The 18,804-nt window shown below is 42.4% G+C and overlaps 1 protein-coding gene across 1 annotated transcript in view; it reads right to left on the bottom strand.

The window, feature by feature from the left end:
- cnih3 (cornichon family AMPA receptor auxiliary protein 3) overlaps positions 1–18,804 on the bottom strand; it is a gene marked incomplete at both ends in the record, with an annotated part of 56,939 nt that overhangs the window by 20,995 nt on the left and 17,140 nt on the right. Inside the window, one exon of the mRNA XM_079290419.1 lies at positions 10,228–10,275. Coding sequence (XP_079146545.1) covers positions 10,228–10,275 — 48 coding nt within the window. The remainder of the gene's footprint in view (positions 1–10,227; positions 10,276–18,804) is intronic.

The following is an 18,804-nucleotide window of genomic DNA, read 5'->3' as shown; positions in this document are numbered from 1 at the left end:
CAGATTCAAACAATCCTATTTCTAATTACTCCAAACTTAGTTCCAAAACCATGATGTTTTACTGAACCAACCAAGTAGTTTTGTTGCATTTTGGTTTTGTTTCAAATCCCAACGTTGTATGGGAACATCGTTTTCAGCACAATGGGTTGTCTATAACCACCAGCGTTGGCTACTTAGCGACTTCGTCACGTTTCTCTTAAGATTCTGGCCACTTATATGACCCCTACTGCTACTTTTTTGCAATAAAAAGCCTAACGACTATTTGGACAGACCGTAACTTCTCTCCCTTGAAGAGAGTCGCCAATGAAATTCGTTAACTTTACCATCTTAGCTTTATTTATTCTCAAAAGACACAATTTACGAGCCTTTTACAAGAGCGAGTATATTTAAGGGTCTGGATTTAGATGCATGCAAAACAATGATTTTACAGCTGTGCGTTGTCTAGCAACATATTAACTCTTTTCAAGCAGGCTTCAGCCACCTGCCATTGCGAATCGATGGCAACACTGAGAACCACACGTTTCTGTGAAATGGCAGAAATGATAACATGTATAAAGATGGCCTGTTGACCCAGTTACGATCAGATCCATCCTCATTTCTGACATTCAAGTTCCTGAGGTAACTTTTCATGACATGTGGTGGATGAGAACTCTCAAAGTTGTCCCACCGCACGTCAACCAAGCGGTTAACCGAGCAAACCTCGTTATTATTTATGAAGCGTTCACAATGCCTCAGGTGCTGTTTTGCCCCTGGGCTTGAATCTACAGTGAGTTAACTTCCAGCAGACAGGCTGACCGGCTGATTCTGTATTCAGAGTTGACACCATCATACTGCAGTGCTCCAGGTCGGAAATACTGTATTCTGTACCACTAGTGGGAATCTAGTTTTCTGAAAGGTTGTATGGTAAGAGAAATGCCCCTATAATTTTAATATATAGAGATGGATATTAAAATGCTAAAAGCGGCATTTGGATGAACAGATGGTTGGATGGAGGTAGCACATTACGCAGTGTTTGTACAGCTTTTTGCTACGTGCCATATTTCAATGCAAACTGCTGTTAAAACCAACGGCAAACCACTGCTGTGCATATATTAGTATTTGGTTTTTTATCCCTCTTGTGTTACTGAACACATGCTCTTATAAAATCAGTGAGGCGTCGGCAGATTGAGCGTATGCTGTGTGCTACCTTTTCTGTTATGTGTGAGAGCTACAAAATATGAATTTCTTTTTAAACATTTTATGTTTTCCTTAAAAAAATGATTTATGGGGTTTTTAGTCTCTGAAAATGAAGTTTGAGGCAAATGACAATGAGAGATGAATTCAAAGAAGAATTTGAGCCAAAGACAGTGACTGTGATTTGTCATTGTTGAGTCACTTAGCAGCAGACTATGCTTGACCATTGCAGGATTTTTGAAGATTTTTAAGGGCGATATGTTTTTTTTGAGAGTCAACTAATTTTTTATCTTTTAACAACATAAGACAAACAGTTTGCCGTCTGGTGGACAGACTCTGAAATGGAGATTGTGTTTCTAAATCACGTCCAGATACGTCCACAATTGTATCGCCTGGTTGATTAATCGGTTCAAATTGGGCAATGTTGAAAAATAAATCCTCAAAAAAAAGTTTGAAGGCATGTTTGTTTTGCAATTAATTAATAGCATATTCTGAGAACATTACAACCGTTAATATCTTACTTTGTAGCTCACTTTGTTAGGTACACCTGTACAGGCTGTTGTAATTGAATACAAAAGCCCTACCATATCTGCCTTTTCAAAGTTTGTGATTTTAGTGACATTATCTGAAATGTGTTAATTCATTTAAATGTTTGCTTTTGAGGTCATAGTATAAGGTGGTGTTGCACTGGACTACGCTCTGTTATATTTATTTCCTTATGAACATAAACAAGGGGGTGGAATATTTGAAACACTTCTGAATGTGCAACACCATCACTAACTATGACCGTGTTAAAAAAAGGGGTTCCTAGAGCAGATAAATCTTTGTTAAGTTTGGGTTTAGTTTGATATAGTTTTCACCAAAACAAGTCCCTTTAACCTATTGAACAATTCCCCGTGCGGAATGGAACAAAATCTCAGAGACAGAACAGTCTGTACTCGATGACTACAACCATGGAAATCTAGGTTGTTCCCAGTGTAAGTCATGCAGCACTATTAATATTCATTTCCTGCTGAGCCTAACAGCAGTTGTTATTTTCTTGTCAAAGAGGAGTTCCCCCCCCTCTCGCTCTCTTCTTCCTCTCCCGATTCTCCCTCTTAATTTCTCTCTCCTTCACCCCCACCCTTCTCTCTCTCCCTGTTATCTCTCTCAAGTCCTCCCCATCCCCCCTTCTCTCTCTCCCTGTTATCTCTCTCACGTCCTCCCCATCCCTGTCTCCACCTCTCGGGTCTTCTCTCTCCTGGTAACAGCGTGTGGGATCAAGGAAGCGCCGCGGTTTTGCATATAAGCTCATTTTTCTGACTGACAGAGAATTTACACTGTTCCTGCGTGAGGGATGGCAGAGAAGTAATCGCATACATGCAGTCTTTTCTTTCGTTTCTTTGCAGCAGGGAGGGTGGCATTGTTGTTATTTTGTTTCGCTCACTGTCTGGCAGTTGCATCATTTTCCTTTTATAATCTGATGCACTTGGACACATATTTCTCTGTGTTTTGTATGCTGTATGTGTTTGTGCAGTTAGTCCATTTAATGCTACGTTTCACTAGCTATGTAATATTGTAACATACAAATTTCCCCCTGGGGATAAATAAAGTACATATCTATCTATCTATTGCTATGTGTGTAAATCATTTTGTGTGATATCTACGAATTAAAGCACATTCTTTTTCATAGTTTTTGCCGACTAATGCTGGACGAGACCAGCCTGTCGTTGTGGCTTGATACAAACGTGCGGTGTCATTTCAAACCAGATCATCTGCATATCAATTCAATATGTTTTGATTGTTTGAAAGTTGGGCACAGTACGAGATGAATGCTCATTTACTTAGCGATAATTGAATTTGTGTAAGAGAACCTGACATTTTGACTTATGAAGATGAGTTGCATTCATTTGTCCTCAACAATACGCTTCAGCCACTGAAAGCTGATTATATATTGGCTCTGAACATCCTTAAATATCACGGACTAAACTTCCTTACTTCTAACCTTGATTAAGAGGTGTCAGTGACACAAATCAGTGTCAGTGACACAAATCATTAAAATATTTATTCTCGTATATTGTGGCATTCATCAACTGCCGTAAAAAGGGTTCTTATTTGCCCCTCCCGTCTTTTCATCCTTTCCCGAACTGGGAATACTGGCATTGGCAGTGGTAGAGGATGCACTCAAAACTATTAACACCGCACAGTAAAAGTCCTGCATTTAAATGTTTACTTCAACTGGAGAGCGAAAGAGAGGCTTTGTCAAGTGACTTAATTGTTAAATGTGGAGCTTTTTAATTCTAATATGATGCTGGATAGTTTAATGACTATTAATGCATTATATTTTAATTGTTGTATTTTGGGAGTCAAATCTGAATCTGGGATGTAGCAGGTAAATGCAGTAAGACTTTATATAAGAAGTGGACGTAGTCATCGTGACGTCACCCATTGTGCACTGCCGTTTTGAAGCCTCGGGTTCGTTGCATTCCCTGTCGCCATGTTGTTTTTTTCACAACTAGTGAACGGAAGTTACCGTATTTGGAATGACGTAGAGGCTGTTATCATGCTGTATTGACACTAGAGACCATAAACTCATGTTTACTGAGGTAATAAATCAAGAGAGAAGTAGAGTCATTTTCTCATAGACTTCTATACAACCAGACTTCTTTTTGCAACCAGTCGCCCCCCGGAGGTTGCCGCCTGGTTCACACTAAGAAGTGGCCTATACAGCTGACTTGCACATTTTGAAGTGCTTTGGGGGCCTCTTGTTAGTTATTTTGTGGGTACAACAAGTAAGAATTGTAAAATAATTCAATACTTTTCATAGCTAAACATAATATATCTACAGCTGTTTTGGGGACCTTTTAGTTGGTGGCCTACCTTGCCAGTAAAGTCTACTTGTGGTGTTTTTTGCCTATGAACCTGCCTACTTCCCTGGTGTTTCAGACCGGGAGTGTAATGCAATTATGTCATTGGAGGTATATTGCTGAGGACCCAAGAAAGCACAGCGTTGCGTGTAAAGCAGCAACAATGTTCTGAACAGGCATGTTTTCAAAGGGGACAGCACTAGTGAGTCCTAAGACCAAGAGATCATCTGTTTGCACCTCCAGTTCCCTTGTCTCGAAGTCGACGGGATTTGGGAACAGGTTTTTGGTTCGATGCCTCAAATAAGGTCTCTGGTTAACACAAGATTAAGAGATTTTAACTTTTTGTTCTACGATATAAATATCCCACTCGTGATGTTGAAGCTTTAACGTGTCTTAAAAAAAGGTGGTTGCTAAAAATGAGACTAGTAAACGTCATCCCACCTTTAGCTTAGTTGTGGTGACGTGAAGTCCAAGGGGTAGTTTGTTTGTAGCGTAACATTCGGCTTTTACTTCTGTCGATTACTTTCACGCTTCAAAATAAAAAAGTGGCGTTCATTTGTGAAGATTACCTTGCGTGTAATTACCATAAACGTTTGTTTGCCACGGAGCTTATTTTCTGCAATAATCGAGAAAAAATATCCCCTTGGCTTTATGGGTTGGCATACAAAAAGAAAACATCTTCCGTGCAGCACTCTTTTACAGAAGAAGTCAGTCAAATGAGACAGGGCAGGACTGTTAAAAATGTGAGATGATGTGAGATGGTTTTGTTGGTTGTACATAGTTACAAAGACTTAGTACAGTTCTCTGGGACGTTCAAACCCACATTTTTTTTAAATCTTCGAATCACAAAAAATCCCGGCAGTGCCTCTGAGTGATTAAAAAGGAGTCTGAGTCAAACGGGCATTATGAATGTTTATCAAATAAAACCCACTTTCATCACACTGCGCTTCTGCTTTAATCAAATCAAGCGCTTTTTAATCAAAGCATTTCTGTCGTTCGTCAAAACGAGGTCGCATTTGAGTGCAGCCAATTTCAATCATACTTTCTTCAGCAGTTTTCTTAATTAGTTTACTTAATGAGTTCAGTCCCTTCTGTGTGCAGCCGCCTGAGGAGTTGTGCTCTGACGGACAGAGTCCCACAGGGTTTAACTTGAGCCTTTCCGGCACACTTCTGTGAAAAGCGCACAGACTTGACGCTTAATGTGTCCTGGCGTGATCGGATGACAAAGTCGTATTGATAAAGGCAGGTGTAACCATGGCCTGTGAGATAAACCGGGCTTTCAACTTACTAAGTAAACGCATTCACGTCCTTCGGTGGTCACAGCAACTGATGTAGAATTAAGAGCGAGAAAAGCTGGGCAGGAGAGGAGTACAGATGGTTCAAACAAACACAGGACTTACACCAAGGAGACCGCTGTTCATGTCCTGTGTAAAACCAAGTTAATGTTGCTTTATTTAACCATACTTTTGTTGAGTAACTTACATACGTAACACCTAACCAAGTACTTTTGTTGCATGAGTAAACCTAGATTGGACATTTTGAAAAGACACTAAACGTGTAACAAAGCAGAAACTGACACTCTGTCCCTGCCACGTCCAAAATGAAGGGGTACTTAGAGCTCTGTGGTTTGGAAGATAGGACCACTGACCAAACATCAAAATTTGCAAAATCTCCAACAAAAAAATGAAAGTTCTCTTTGTTGTTTACACACTTGGACACACTCACCAGTGTGTATACACACACACACACACACACACGACACAAACAACTCAATTGCGATGCGAAAACTGCGCCACAACAATGGGCACAAACACGTGCACTTCCACCAACACACTGTGCCGAACAGACGCAGAGATCACAGCTCGACACAGCACCACTTAATTTCTGACTGCTCTCTCATCTCTTTCCAATGCGAGGAGGCACACACACAAAGCTGGGGGGTGGCAGAGAGAGAGAGAGAGAGAGAGCAGGGAAAATACAAAGCTCAGTGAGAGTAATGAGGGCGCAAGAGGGGTGGGCAGTCAGAAGAGTCTCAGAAGTGGAGAGAGCAGGGTGCAAAGAGGGGAGGTGGGAGGGAGACCAATTTGACAGGAGGTCTTACTCACGAGGGACGGAAGCAGTTCTATCTTCTCTCCTCCATGTCATATTTTTTAAGAACTATTAACACAACAACCACAAAAATCGTATACCATCGGATACATCAGACAGATACTTTCAAATTTTCAAAGTGAATGGAACATTATGTGACATCTATGATGCATGTCATGAAATGATTAGTTCTTCTCGTCTATGATGAATTCCACCCTAGTACGCACTCACTTTATTTTTTACTGTTGTATTGGATTGCATTGGAGAGTCAGCGTTGACTTATTTGAACTTACTTATGTTACGTAAATTACACACTCAACTGACATGACAAGACTACTTATTTAAACTCAAACTACAATCTTTTCCTGAACCAAAACAAGTAATTTTACTGTATGCATATAACAAGCAGAAACTGTTAGTTTCCTGTGAATACGGACGTTTATTTAAAAAGACGCTACGCATGCAACGAGCGTCACGTCGTCGCCTACACGTCCAAAATGGATGCTAGCAACATAGTTGGACGTGCCGGGCGACTGATCAAGTGTCGGTATTTGACGATATTGGGAGTAAAAATGAGTTGTCAAGCAGAAAACCATCTTAAGCTGAACGTTTTTATTCTCACTGCTTTGGTGGCCGCGAACTTCCTTCTCTCTGTGATGAGAACTCGTGATTGTTTGTTGTTGAAAATCACTGATCTACCGATGAATTAGCCCCTCGTGGTTTTTTGCCTCTACTAAACAGTCAAGTTGCAGTTTACATCCACGTCCGTCCAAAATGTCATCACGTCAACATTTATCCGTTTGGACATTTGTGTGTGGACATCAATTCTCAAATTATTGGATGAGGTCACAGTGACTTTGGACCACCAAAATATAATCAGTTCATCCTTGTGCCAGATCTAATACAATGTCCTCAAGGCATTTCTGAAACATCACTTTAACGAGAATGGGACCGACAGGAGATCACAGTCACCTTTAACCACCAAACTCTAGTCGGTTCATCCTTGAGTCCAAGTGGACGTGTGTGCCAAATGTGAAGAAATTCCCTCCTGGTGTTCCTGAGATATCGCGTTCACGAAAATTGTACGGATGTACGTACTTATCGATGGACAACCCAACAACATAATGTTGCCGGCCATCAAGGCATAAAAATACCTCAAGAATTACACTAAGGAAGGTGTATAGGGTGGATGGAGAGAAAGAGAGGGAGGGAGGGAGGGAGATGCTGAAATTGAGGAGGAGAGGGAGGAAAAGGGGCAAGACAGGTCCAAAAATAAAGGCAGGAAGAGCGCTAATGAGTACACTCAGATTTGCTTAGTTGCTGTGACAACGCGCCGCCTCATTGCTTCAAGCCGACTGCATATCTAATGAATAACACTCTCTCTCACAAACACACACACACACACACACACAGTTGAGAGTAAAGAAGACAGTATTTCCCCTCAAGCTATTTTTATCTGCATGGGTTTTTCAGGCGTCAAAAATGCAGAACGCAGTTGAGAACAAAAAAATGGCTCATGTCCAGACGCCTGAATGTGTGTCTGCGGTGAAAACTATGACGTAGGTGTGCCAACGTGAAGAAAGAAAGCTTTTAACCACATCAATCAGGACCACCGTGTGGTGACTGTGCCAGTTGGATTGGGCTGAATAGTTTTAGCAGAGGGAAGAATAGCTCTGGAGAAAACCTTCACAATTCAGCAGATCCTCTCGCATCGGGACCTCGAGCATTTACACGGACAGGCACAGTGTGCAACAGAGTCGGAATATTGCCCGTGAATTGTGTTTGTGCAGTTCGTAAACTGCGAGGGGATGTATGAATTTGACTGGATGTATGGAAAAGGGGAATTGTCACTCGAGGCGCTTGGCGGGGATGTCTTCCACTTCTCTCTGCTTTCGTTAAGTCACGAGATAAAGCTGGTCGTCAATCACCTCACACATTATATATATCTATATATACTTTTTTTTTTAGCCCGTTTAGCAGTGCTGAAAATCAATCAGCAGGGTTTAGAAGATTGTTTGCATCAATTTGATGAAGTGCCTTGATCTCTCAGTTATTTAATCTACTGGATTAGCCCAAAAAAACACCACATCTGGTTATTTATTCTCAGCTGAGTTCTTGCCTTGCAATAAAAATGTGCTGAATATTTTCAATATGTTTGTGTCGACCAATGTCCAGTACTAGGAATGCAGCAGTTATGTTTTATAGCCAACCAAAACGACAGTTTTAGGGTGCTTACACACCTGTAGTTGGGTTCATTTGGTTCGCATCAGGAAGAAAACTACATTGTTGCATTTTAGTTCTGGTTCCTGTTCACACTGACTTCTTACAAATGAGCCAGCGGGACAGAACATGAAGTTAAACAATACATAATCTAATAACAAATAAATGTTGTTTTTGCTTCAGGTAAAATAAGGGCCGGATTAAAGAATACATTACTTAACAGAAAGCTTTTTGAAAAATGTGCATCTTAAAATAAAGTATTTAATAAATAATAATAAAAAAATCACTGATTTGTCCTGCAGCTTTAAATTCAATTCATTCAGGGTGAAGTGAACTAACGTGTCAGGATTCTGATCTTAGATTGTTTATGAACTGTGACCCCTGGCCTGATATACAGATGGATGAATGCCTTCCTGAATAGATTTCACAATCAGCAGATGGATTCATTCGTAGTTTAGCTTTTCAAATCCTGCTAAAGTCACATATCTTCTATCAGAAAATCCTACGGTATGTTCGTTTGATTTCACACCACAAACAAACCGCACCAGAATGAGCTTCGAAGCGGACAGAGGCCCACCTTTACAAGAGTTCCCCATTTGGTTGTTAAGTCCAAACTGGGGGATTCCATTTGACGGCTTTCACACCAGCCCAAAGAAACAGAACTAACCGGGCAAATGGAGCTGAGTTTGTTCTTAACCGAACCAAAAGGGTTCGGCTGTGAAAGAACTGTATGCTACCAACCGGTAAAATACGACTGAACTATTAGAAGTTCCCTAGAGGATTCATTGACAGCAACCACGAGCGTGGAACTGCTAAAACCGCAAAACCCAAACTTTATGACCTGCCAGAAATCCATTTGATTGTCCAAGAGCAAGATCATTGATCACTCAGGCAATTAACCCGCCGTTGTGACCCCCCCCCCAAACTGAACATCAAAATTGTAACTGATCCGGCTCTAAAATGAGTCAGTCCGATGAATGATTGAAATCACAGGTTTTCATTAAACACTTATTGATTGGAACATATACCAAACATAAACTGGGTGGTATTCTGCTTTGTCGCACATCTGCAGCTAGCCCCCCAGGGATCAGTGCACATGTAGGTCACGGCAAGGACAGTGCATCTGGATGTGTGCATGTAAGTTTATGTCTCAATGCATGTGTGTATTTGTTTTCCTCAAGCACTGCGGGGAGAACATCCTCCCCCCCCGGGGGGCCAAGTGTAGGGCCAGAGGGCTTGAGTCGAAAACACTGATAACCAAGATCAGCTGTTCAACCGATGACCCTCCAGCAGGAAACAGACTCAAACACACGCTCGCACACGCATGAGGCACAGCGCGAGTTTCCGAGAGGTGGAGGGAGAAGCAGATGTCACACTGAAGCCGGGAGGAGGCCTCTTCCAATCCCCGTACTGACTCCTCGAGGCAAACTGTCTGCGCGCACACACAGAGAAGCAGACAGCACGGCTCTGCAGAGCACAGCGCAGAACCTCTCAATCTCTGTCTCCCCTTTGATGTCAGTGCAACACGAGGCAAGAAGACGAAGGAGGCATCGCTGCGCAAATCAAAAATGCATTAAAACAACACTAACCAGACCTGTGGAATACTGATAAGCAGCTCGCAATACTTACATAACTCAAAAATCAAATACTAAATTGTCACGCAGAGGCCTTGCATTTCTAAAAAAGTGACAAGGAATTTGTGTAATGCTGCATTTAGAAGTATATCAGGTGAAAGCACGGTGTCATCTGTGAATTGATTGTTTTTTTTTCCACTTAACTTTGTTAACTTTCTCATTGGAGCACACATTCTTGAAGCGTTGATAATGATAAGCCAGTTACCCATCATATTCAGCATCTGAACGCCACTAACGAGATGGGACTTGTTCCCTTCTCTGCTCACCTTCCTCAGCAAGTTGCAGATCCTCTCGATGTTCCGCAGCCTCTCCCTCTGTGAGGAGACAAACAGGGAAAAGGTGAGTTTATAGCTTGCAAGGAAGGATTCATGACTCAGTCCAATAGAGTGTGCCGACATCTGGTGAAAGATGAAGCAGAATAGAAACAGAACAAGTGTGGAAATGCATTTACAGTAAAGCTGTTCCAAATATGTATTCTAGAAGAAACAGCAAACATTACATTAATACATCTTGGAACTCATTTCAATGATATGTCAGAGGTTTGGAGTCCAAGTCGTGACTCAAGTCAGACAAAGAGGTCCAGGCAATTTTCACGAAGTTAGCGTGGACGGGTGAGCAACGGTATTGCCAGTTGGATTAATGGCGGCATTCATAGTGCTAAAAAGGTTGTTGATGTGAAATCGGAGAGGCATTCCACCCTTGCTCCTTTATCTACGTCCTGGTAATGAATCAGAAGCTTGTAAATGGTCTCTATAGCGCCTTTCTAGTCTTCCGACCACTCAAATCGCTTTAACGCTACATGTCATCATGCACACCCATTCATACAGTACACAGATGACAGGGGGTACCATGCACGATGCCACCTTTCCTTTAGGACTCTAACGAACATTCACACACTGCAGGCACATCTATGGGAGCAATTTAACGGTTAATTGTCTTTTTAAACGCCTTTCTACATTTGACATTGTTCGGCCATCATGCATCACTGTCTAAAAAGGCGAGTAGTGTCATTAAGCCAACGGCTGAGATTTACATTCAACTCCTCTGGTCTTAAGAGTATATTAGTGCAGGTGGAATTACACAATGAGAGTGAATGATGGATCATCGTATGATGGTGCGGGGGTTGTTAGGACCTGGGACACATCTGTTAACAGGTAGACAGGGGAACAGGGCGGTGGTCAGCTGACATTCAGGCCCAGAGTAAAAACTAAGTTTCCATGTTTATGAGTTTGCCCAGACACATGCTGAGCAACTTAGAAATAATCTGTATCGTTTAAAAGCTCAATGGCAAGTCTGTTTCAATGATAACCAAAGATGGGGGACAAGTTCAGGTGGGAATTCAGCGTTTGAGTAAAGGGGTTGGTCGACATTTGTGTACTTAATTTTGAACATAAGGGTCTGAGATGAAAATAGATTTGGAGAAGTCCTCTCGAGACCACTTTAAGACATCAGTCTGTTGGATAGCCTCCACATCAGTGCTGTAGTTTGTCAGCAAGAAATTCACTCCTAGAATTTTGGGGGAGAGATTAAGGGAGCTTTCTCCTCGAGCAGTCACAGTTGTTATCATTGTGTTTATATTAGTGACCATATTTCAATATTTGAGTGTTCTCAGCTTGGGTAATACACTGTGAAATGCTTCAATCAGCAGTCGCCACAATGCTGACTCTAACAGCCACCATCTCACCAGAGCTTTTAACACCATCATCAAATATTAACTGATTCCCATAGAGACGCATTCCGGACAACTCTGGCTGCTTATGAATCATATATTGATCTGAGCGTCACGCTGTTGGCGCTTGTGGACAGCCACTTTGACTTCATCTCTTGCTCCTCATGAGCTCGTTGCAAACGTCAACAGCGAAGGCTCCATGGGAACTATGAAGTCAATAAAAAGTTGTTGCACTCATACAGAACATCAAAGCCCGCCAGTCTTGAGCTCAACAGATCTTTAGTCACCACATGAGGAAAAACAGGATTCAAATGGAGGAAAGTGTGCTGAAATAATTGGGATTCAAAACACTATGAACACTTCGTGTATGAGTGTTTAGTCTGCTAATGGCAATTTACATTTGCATACACTGAAAACCACAGGCATTATCTGCATCTACATACTAATTATAACTTGCCTGTGCATATTTTTTATGTCACATGTATAACGCTGAGCGCTGTGTGAGAAAGAATCACAGACAGAAGCAGACACTCGCGTCTGCCCATCCATATATTTCCAAAGAAATATGATTTTTATTTACCAAAGGGCTGGCTTAACTTTGACTCGTAAATTCACTGCAATTTGTTTGAAGTACTTTTCCTTTCAGGCGTGGTTCCAGAGCTACTTATCAATGTAGATTGTTTTGATGCAAGATGCCTAGTTTTGGAGATATCGGCCGTATAGATGCCTTCCCTCCATTATAATGGAACTAGATGGCACTAGACTTGTGGTATCAAAGTGCAAAAAATATAAAAGAATACATTTGAAAAAAACCCAACTGCTATGTTTCGTTCCAGAAATCCTGACCTGGTTATTCAAGATAATCCGCATATCTTGTTGTGAACAGTTTCGTGTTGTTTCTTTTTTGGAACTTTGCCATCTAGTTCCATTACATTGAAGAGAATTCAGATGCCGGCAATTGCTCTAAATACAAAAAAAAAAAAAAACATTACATGTTAGTCAGTGTACTTATAAGCTGCACATGCTTTGCATTCTCACTGAAAGGATCTCTGAAGTTCTTTCCACAAGACTTTGAGACGCTGCCATAGAAGTAAGAAGTGGACGTAGTCGTCGTGGCTTCACCCACTGGTTTGTGGACCGCTGTTTTGTAGCCTCGAGTTCATCGATTTCGTCCTCGCCACCTTGGATTATGACCGTCGCCATGTTGTTTTTTTTCGCAACTGATGAACGGAAGGGACTATATTTGGAATGCGGAAGAGTGACGGAAAGACGGATATACGGCTCTTGTAGCGGCAGCAACCTGTCAATCACAGTAAGCCCCGCCCTAAAGCATCCCCTGCTTTATGGTCTATTTGACTCTAAATGGACCATAATGTACTAAATGAACATCATGCTGTATTGAAGAAGACTTGGAACTAGAGATTGAGACCATAAACTCATGTTTACATGTTTACTGAGGTAATAAATCAAGAGAGAAGTAGAGTCATTTTCTCATAGACTTCTATACAATCGGATTCCTTTTGGCAGCCAGAGGAGTCGCCCCCTGCTGGTCAGTAGAGAGAATGCAAGTTTTAAGACACTTCTGCATTGCCTTCACTCGGCAGAACCGGAGGTTGCCGCCTGGTCTCCCTGCTAGTCTTCATAAAGGACCTCCGTATCACTCCTGACCCTGATTGCGTTGCCTAAGCGGAGCTTGATGGGGAGGGAAAGAGACCCGACTGTTCCTTTCCTATGCTCCTCTTTAATTATGGCCTAATCTAACATACGAACTATGGCTAGCTTCTACATGAAGCTGCTCACAAGAAGGTCTGTGGATTATTTGGAGTAACCGGGTAATCATTTCTCAAAAGAAACATTGCTATTCAGTTTTTCAAATTCATTTTGAGTGCGATCTGATTCTATTACATTCGTGACAAGGTCGACATCTCTACCCTGCTTTTTTTGGGCACGATGCAGACTTCTGTGTGATATGTCAGAAACAAACACAATCAAAGACGGTTTCCCGTAACCGTATTGACAATGCAGTTTTGTTGCATGGGGACCTAATTCTTTAGGAGACCAGGCTGGGAATTTCTTAGTTCACTCAGAAAATAGAAAGCAAATGAGGGTCAAAGATGTTGAACTCTTCCTTTCAGGCAACAGTATTGGTTGCATTCTAAAATGATCCGTGTGATGTATTCAAAGGTTGGATGCCAATACGTTCTCCGTGTGTGCTTTCCTAAAATAATATGCATTGATGAGGATTCAATTCAATTTATTTTTGTATAGCCCAAAATCACAAATTAAAAATTTGCCTCAGAGGGCTTTACAATATGTACACATTTGACATCAGAACAGGAAAAACTCCCCAAAAAACCCCTTTAACGGGGAGGAAAGAGGAAGAAACCTGTGGGAGAGCAATAGAGGAGGGATCCCTCTCCCAGGATGGACAGAAGTGCAATGATGTCATGTGTAGAACAGGATAGTGAATTACAACACATTCAATGTAATTACAGCACATTCAATGTATGACACAGCCATGACAGGAGGCAACACCTGGTCCAGGTAAACCCGGATACACAGGAACCTGTGAGGCGAGAAAGCACAGAGACTCTGGTGAAGAAGCAGGTCAATAATGTGCATTAATGGTATCGGTAGTATGAAATAGTAATGTGAGTAATAATAAAAGTGATATTAGCAGTTGGAGTCAGCAGGGCCATGGTAGGAGGAAGGACCAGGGTCCAGATGAAACCATGCTCCATGGAAACCTGTGAGGAGAGGAAGCACAAGGACTCCGGGGAAGAGACAAAATCAGTACTGTGCATTAATGGTATCGGTAATCGGATTAATAATGTTAATAATTAAGATCGTAGTAGGTGTCAGCAGGGCCATGGCTGGTTGAAGAACCAGTGTCCAGATAAAACTGCGGCCATCCTGTGAGGCGAGAAAGCACAAATACTCCGGGGAAGAAGTAAAGTTAGTAATGAGCATTAATGGGACATCAATGCATACAGACGGCAGTGAAGAAGAGGAGGATGTAAACATGCATATTTGATTGCTATTTTTAAGAAGTGCAAGTTGCGACAGAGGTTTCTCCTAGAAATTTATGCCTGTGCTCTAAATAATGAAACCAGAGGTTCCAGAGTAGCAGGCTGAGGGAACACCATGGCAACAATGGAGAGAGACGGAGAAAGGAAGCGAAAGGTAATAAAATATGAGGGTGACCACTGTATCCTTTTGTAGCATTAACTCATTCCTTATGTATGTAGTGTGTGTGTGTGTGTGTATGTGTGTGTGTGTGTGTTTAGACTTGCAGACTACAGTATAACAACTTACACTCTCATCTCCCCAAAACGCCTCATGGGATTTAACCTCATTTCACAAGAAACAGCTGAGGGAAGCGTGGGAAAAACAAATGCGAGAAATATATTGCTCTGCCTTTTAACTTTTCATTATTTCAAAGCACAAAGAGAAGCCGTTTCAGCTGAAAAAGACTTTGAAGTGCAATGTACGGGCAGCAGCATGATGGGCAAAAAAGGGAATCCGTGATCGGGAGGAGGAAAACATTTCTATTCATAGTGGTGGATTACAGATTGCTCCAGCCTGTACAGGGAGTCTCGCAAATACATTCCACTCAAACAGCATTGTGTGTGTTTGTCAGTGTACGTGTGCACACACATGCCCGCAACTGCCTGCTCATTAGCAAGTAATTAGGCTGATGTCTCTTTGAAATGTTACTCAGCGAGAATTAGCTTGACAAGCAAGAGCGGCGCGGAAGTATAAACAAGTGTCGTGGGGGAAAGGGAGGGTTGGAAAGTGGAGGGTGGAAGGTGGCGGCCTTTGAATTGACCTTTGTTTATTGAAGCCGGCAGACCCAATTCAGAGCAAATTCTCATTCACGGGAGGTGCGTCGTCAGACAATTAACCCCCGAAGATGAAGTGGTGGAGGCTTGTTCACGCCACTAATGTCCCTCTAGTGCAAAGTGTGTGTAAACGCTGTGAAATGAATTTCCCCCCCTTGACTCAAGTAAGACTTGAACTTAAGCGGGTGAGACAGGCGTGGAGCGGCAAGGGAGATGGAGTGATACGGTGTGAAGGGGCTACAGAAGCTGTCGTCGCTTGTGTCCTCGGTGGGATGAACATCAATCAGTTGCGCTAATGAAACCTACAATTCATATTCATAAAACGTTCCCATGGGAAAAAAACACCAGATCTTCTTTTTTTCTTTTTACTGTTTTTCCTTCATCTCTGTCCTCACTCTGATTTCAGACTCAGATAGTGTTATCATTGCTACCGGCTACAGCTTTATCCTTTCATAACAAAGCAAGCATGTGAATGTGTCCCTGCAGAGTGCGTGTGTGCAACAGTGACACAGGCAGCAGACGCCACGAGCACTGTGGGAAACGAGGACATGCAAACTGGAATCGCAGCACATCTGTGTTTGTGTGTCTGCATGTGAGGGAGTGGTACGTGTGAAATCATCACAGCGTAAGTGTGTTTTCTTTATTTACGGATACGCCTGTTTGCATCTTGTTACACCAGAAAATGGCATGCCGAAGTTAATTCACGCATACTCATGAAACAGGTTGTGCAAACAGCTTGGTGGTGTAGTGACTGCTAGCAGGACTACTGTAGCTGGCCAGCTAATGGATAACCTGTGAGTATGCCAGGAACATGCTAGTGCTGGTTAGGCACAGTGACACTCCTTGCTTTCTTTGTACCGGACTGTTTACTCCTCCTTTGTATTTTTGTCCTCGGGATTGGACATAATATTATTAATTATAGAGATATTGAAGGAGGGAAATCAGCAAGTTCTGTACGCTTGATCAAGCTAGATAAAAAGGGGAAAACAATTAATTGAGTTCACCAGGCTGTATCCAAGATTTTTAAGTTAAAGGTGCAATCTGTGAGATCTGGCCAGAATTTTTGTTTAAAACATTTAAAAAATGACATTGACATAACGTCAACACTCTCACCTCTCTTTACAATGGGTTGACAAAGACGTCTAAGTATTGTGCTGCAGAGAAATGTACTGAAATGAGCATGCTAACCAGCTAGCCCTGTCCTGTCTTGTTATACCACTCGCCCCCCGAGAGTGGTGCTAGTAGTATTACACTAGCACCACTCTGCCCATTCTGTCCCGAGTCCAACATGAGAGGACGAAGACGTAGAGCTGACCCGAGGCCTTGTCAATTACGTTTGCGTTTTGATAGTTTGTCCCTTGAAATTAAATCCAGAGTGGCATAAACGAGAGCGCGACAATTATTTGAATTCCCTTGTTGCCACCGCCGAGGGGAGGGCGAAGCGGTGGCTCCGGGTGACAGACCTCATGGTTAGAGAGTCGGCTGCTCTAGCGGGATCGGAGCCCGGGCGCAGAGATCCAGGGGGAGTTGCTCCAGCTAAATGAAGGTCTGTTCCCTGGAGCCGCCGCCCGCCCTCTTCCCCGCAAATTAGACTTCTGGTGGCGTGAAGGAAGAAATGAAGGTACAAGTTTTCCATATTGTTGCTCTGATGTTAGTAGTTTGTTATATTTTTCTATAACTGATGTCTTTGAATTTAGATTTGGACTCAGTAGTAGAGGTGAAACGCTGCCCCCTATTTGTCTGGAGCACGTTACCAGATATAATGTTTCAACTGGTAATTCCATGTTAGGAAATGATCCCCCAACAATCTGGCAGGGATTGCAGTGCAGGCAATCACACACACAAGGATGCAATATATGCATACAGTACATCCTGAAATACATGCCAAAAAATGAATGAGCACGCAAACTATCAAAGAGCTTTGGAAAACATCAACAACCAGATCCTCCTCCAGCAACAGCGGCCCTCCTTCTCTTGGAATCGACTACGTTTTTGAAGGCAAAAACATCTCCTCTCCAGTGACAGTATTCACTATAATGTATTATTTCCTCGATGCTGTCTGACATAGAATGGAACATGAATGTGTATGTGTTTGTATTCTTGTACTTGCTACATAGTGAGGACCAAAACAAAAGTAAGGACGTCCTTGGAAAGTGAGGACATTTTGGCCAGTCTTCACTTCTTGAAAGGCCTGTTTGAGGGTTAAGACTTTGTTTTGATTCAGTTTGGAATTCAGTCTAAGACTTGGGGGTTAGGCATTTAGCTGTGATGGTTTATGGTAGGGTAATTGGCTCAGGAATAAATTAAGTCAATGATGGAAGTACAGGCCTGTGTGTGATTGTGTGTGTGTGTGTGTGTGTGTGTGTGTGTGAAGGGTCCGCACAATGCGAGGTTCCTCCCCGAGGGGGCACACTGACACAAACTGCTAATTAAACTGCCTGGTTTCAAGAAAGAGAGACAGCAACAGAGAGAGACCAAGGAGGGAAGGCTGGGTGGGAGACATTATGCAGGAGTAAATGAGAGACGGATCATATGGATCATTTCTGTAAGTGTGTGAGAGAGGAAAGGAGAATCATGGCTGGTCACTGTATTTTAGGACGAAGCCATCAACTTGCTGGATTAAAGGGAGGACATGGAAAATGGAAGATAAAGTTGGGATTATTTCAAAACCAAACTTCAATGAATGGTAACCGCTGATAAAACTAATGTAAATGTCAAATGTAACAAAGGCCCAAGTTACAAATTGGTTCCTTATGTTGTACAATCAACTACACCAGGGATTCCCAAAGTGGGGTGCGCGCACCCCTGGGGGTGCACGAGCTGCCTCTAGGGGGTGCGCGAGAGGAAAAGTGTAATGGCGGTCTGATGGTGTAATAATATTAAATATTTTAAAAAAATGTAATTTTAATTTAAAAACTGTCAGGTGGGACATCTGAAGCTATCAGTCGTAAAAGAGGAGAGGGACAGAGAGAGAGAGAGGAATCGGAGGCGAGGGGAACGGAGAGGTGCAGCACAGACAAATGGGGAGCACATCGGCCCATCGCGGAGTCAAGGTGAAAAAGAGGAAACGAGAGTGAGCATCAGACTGGGGAAAAAAAAGAGGAAATATGATGAAAAGTATCTGTGTCTGGGCTTCACTTGGATTGCCAACGCAGATTCCCCAAAGCCACAGTGCGTGGTGTGCAGTGAGGTTCTGGCTAACAGTCTGAAGCTCTTATTTACGTCGCCACCTGAACACCAAGCATGCCAGTGCAAGTCAAAAGCCCCTTACATTGTTTATATCGAAATTGGAGGAGTTACAAAACAGCCAAAAACAACTGGAGTCTCATTCA

This window comes from Melanostigma gelatinosum, assembly GCF_949748355.1.
Source record: "Melanostigma gelatinosum genome assembly, chromosome: 19".
NCBI classification, from domain to species: domain Eukaryota; kingdom Metazoa; phylum Chordata; class Actinopteri; order Perciformes; family Zoarcidae; genus Melanostigma; species Melanostigma gelatinosum.
This window is presented reverse-complemented; position numbering and strand designations above follow the sequence as displayed.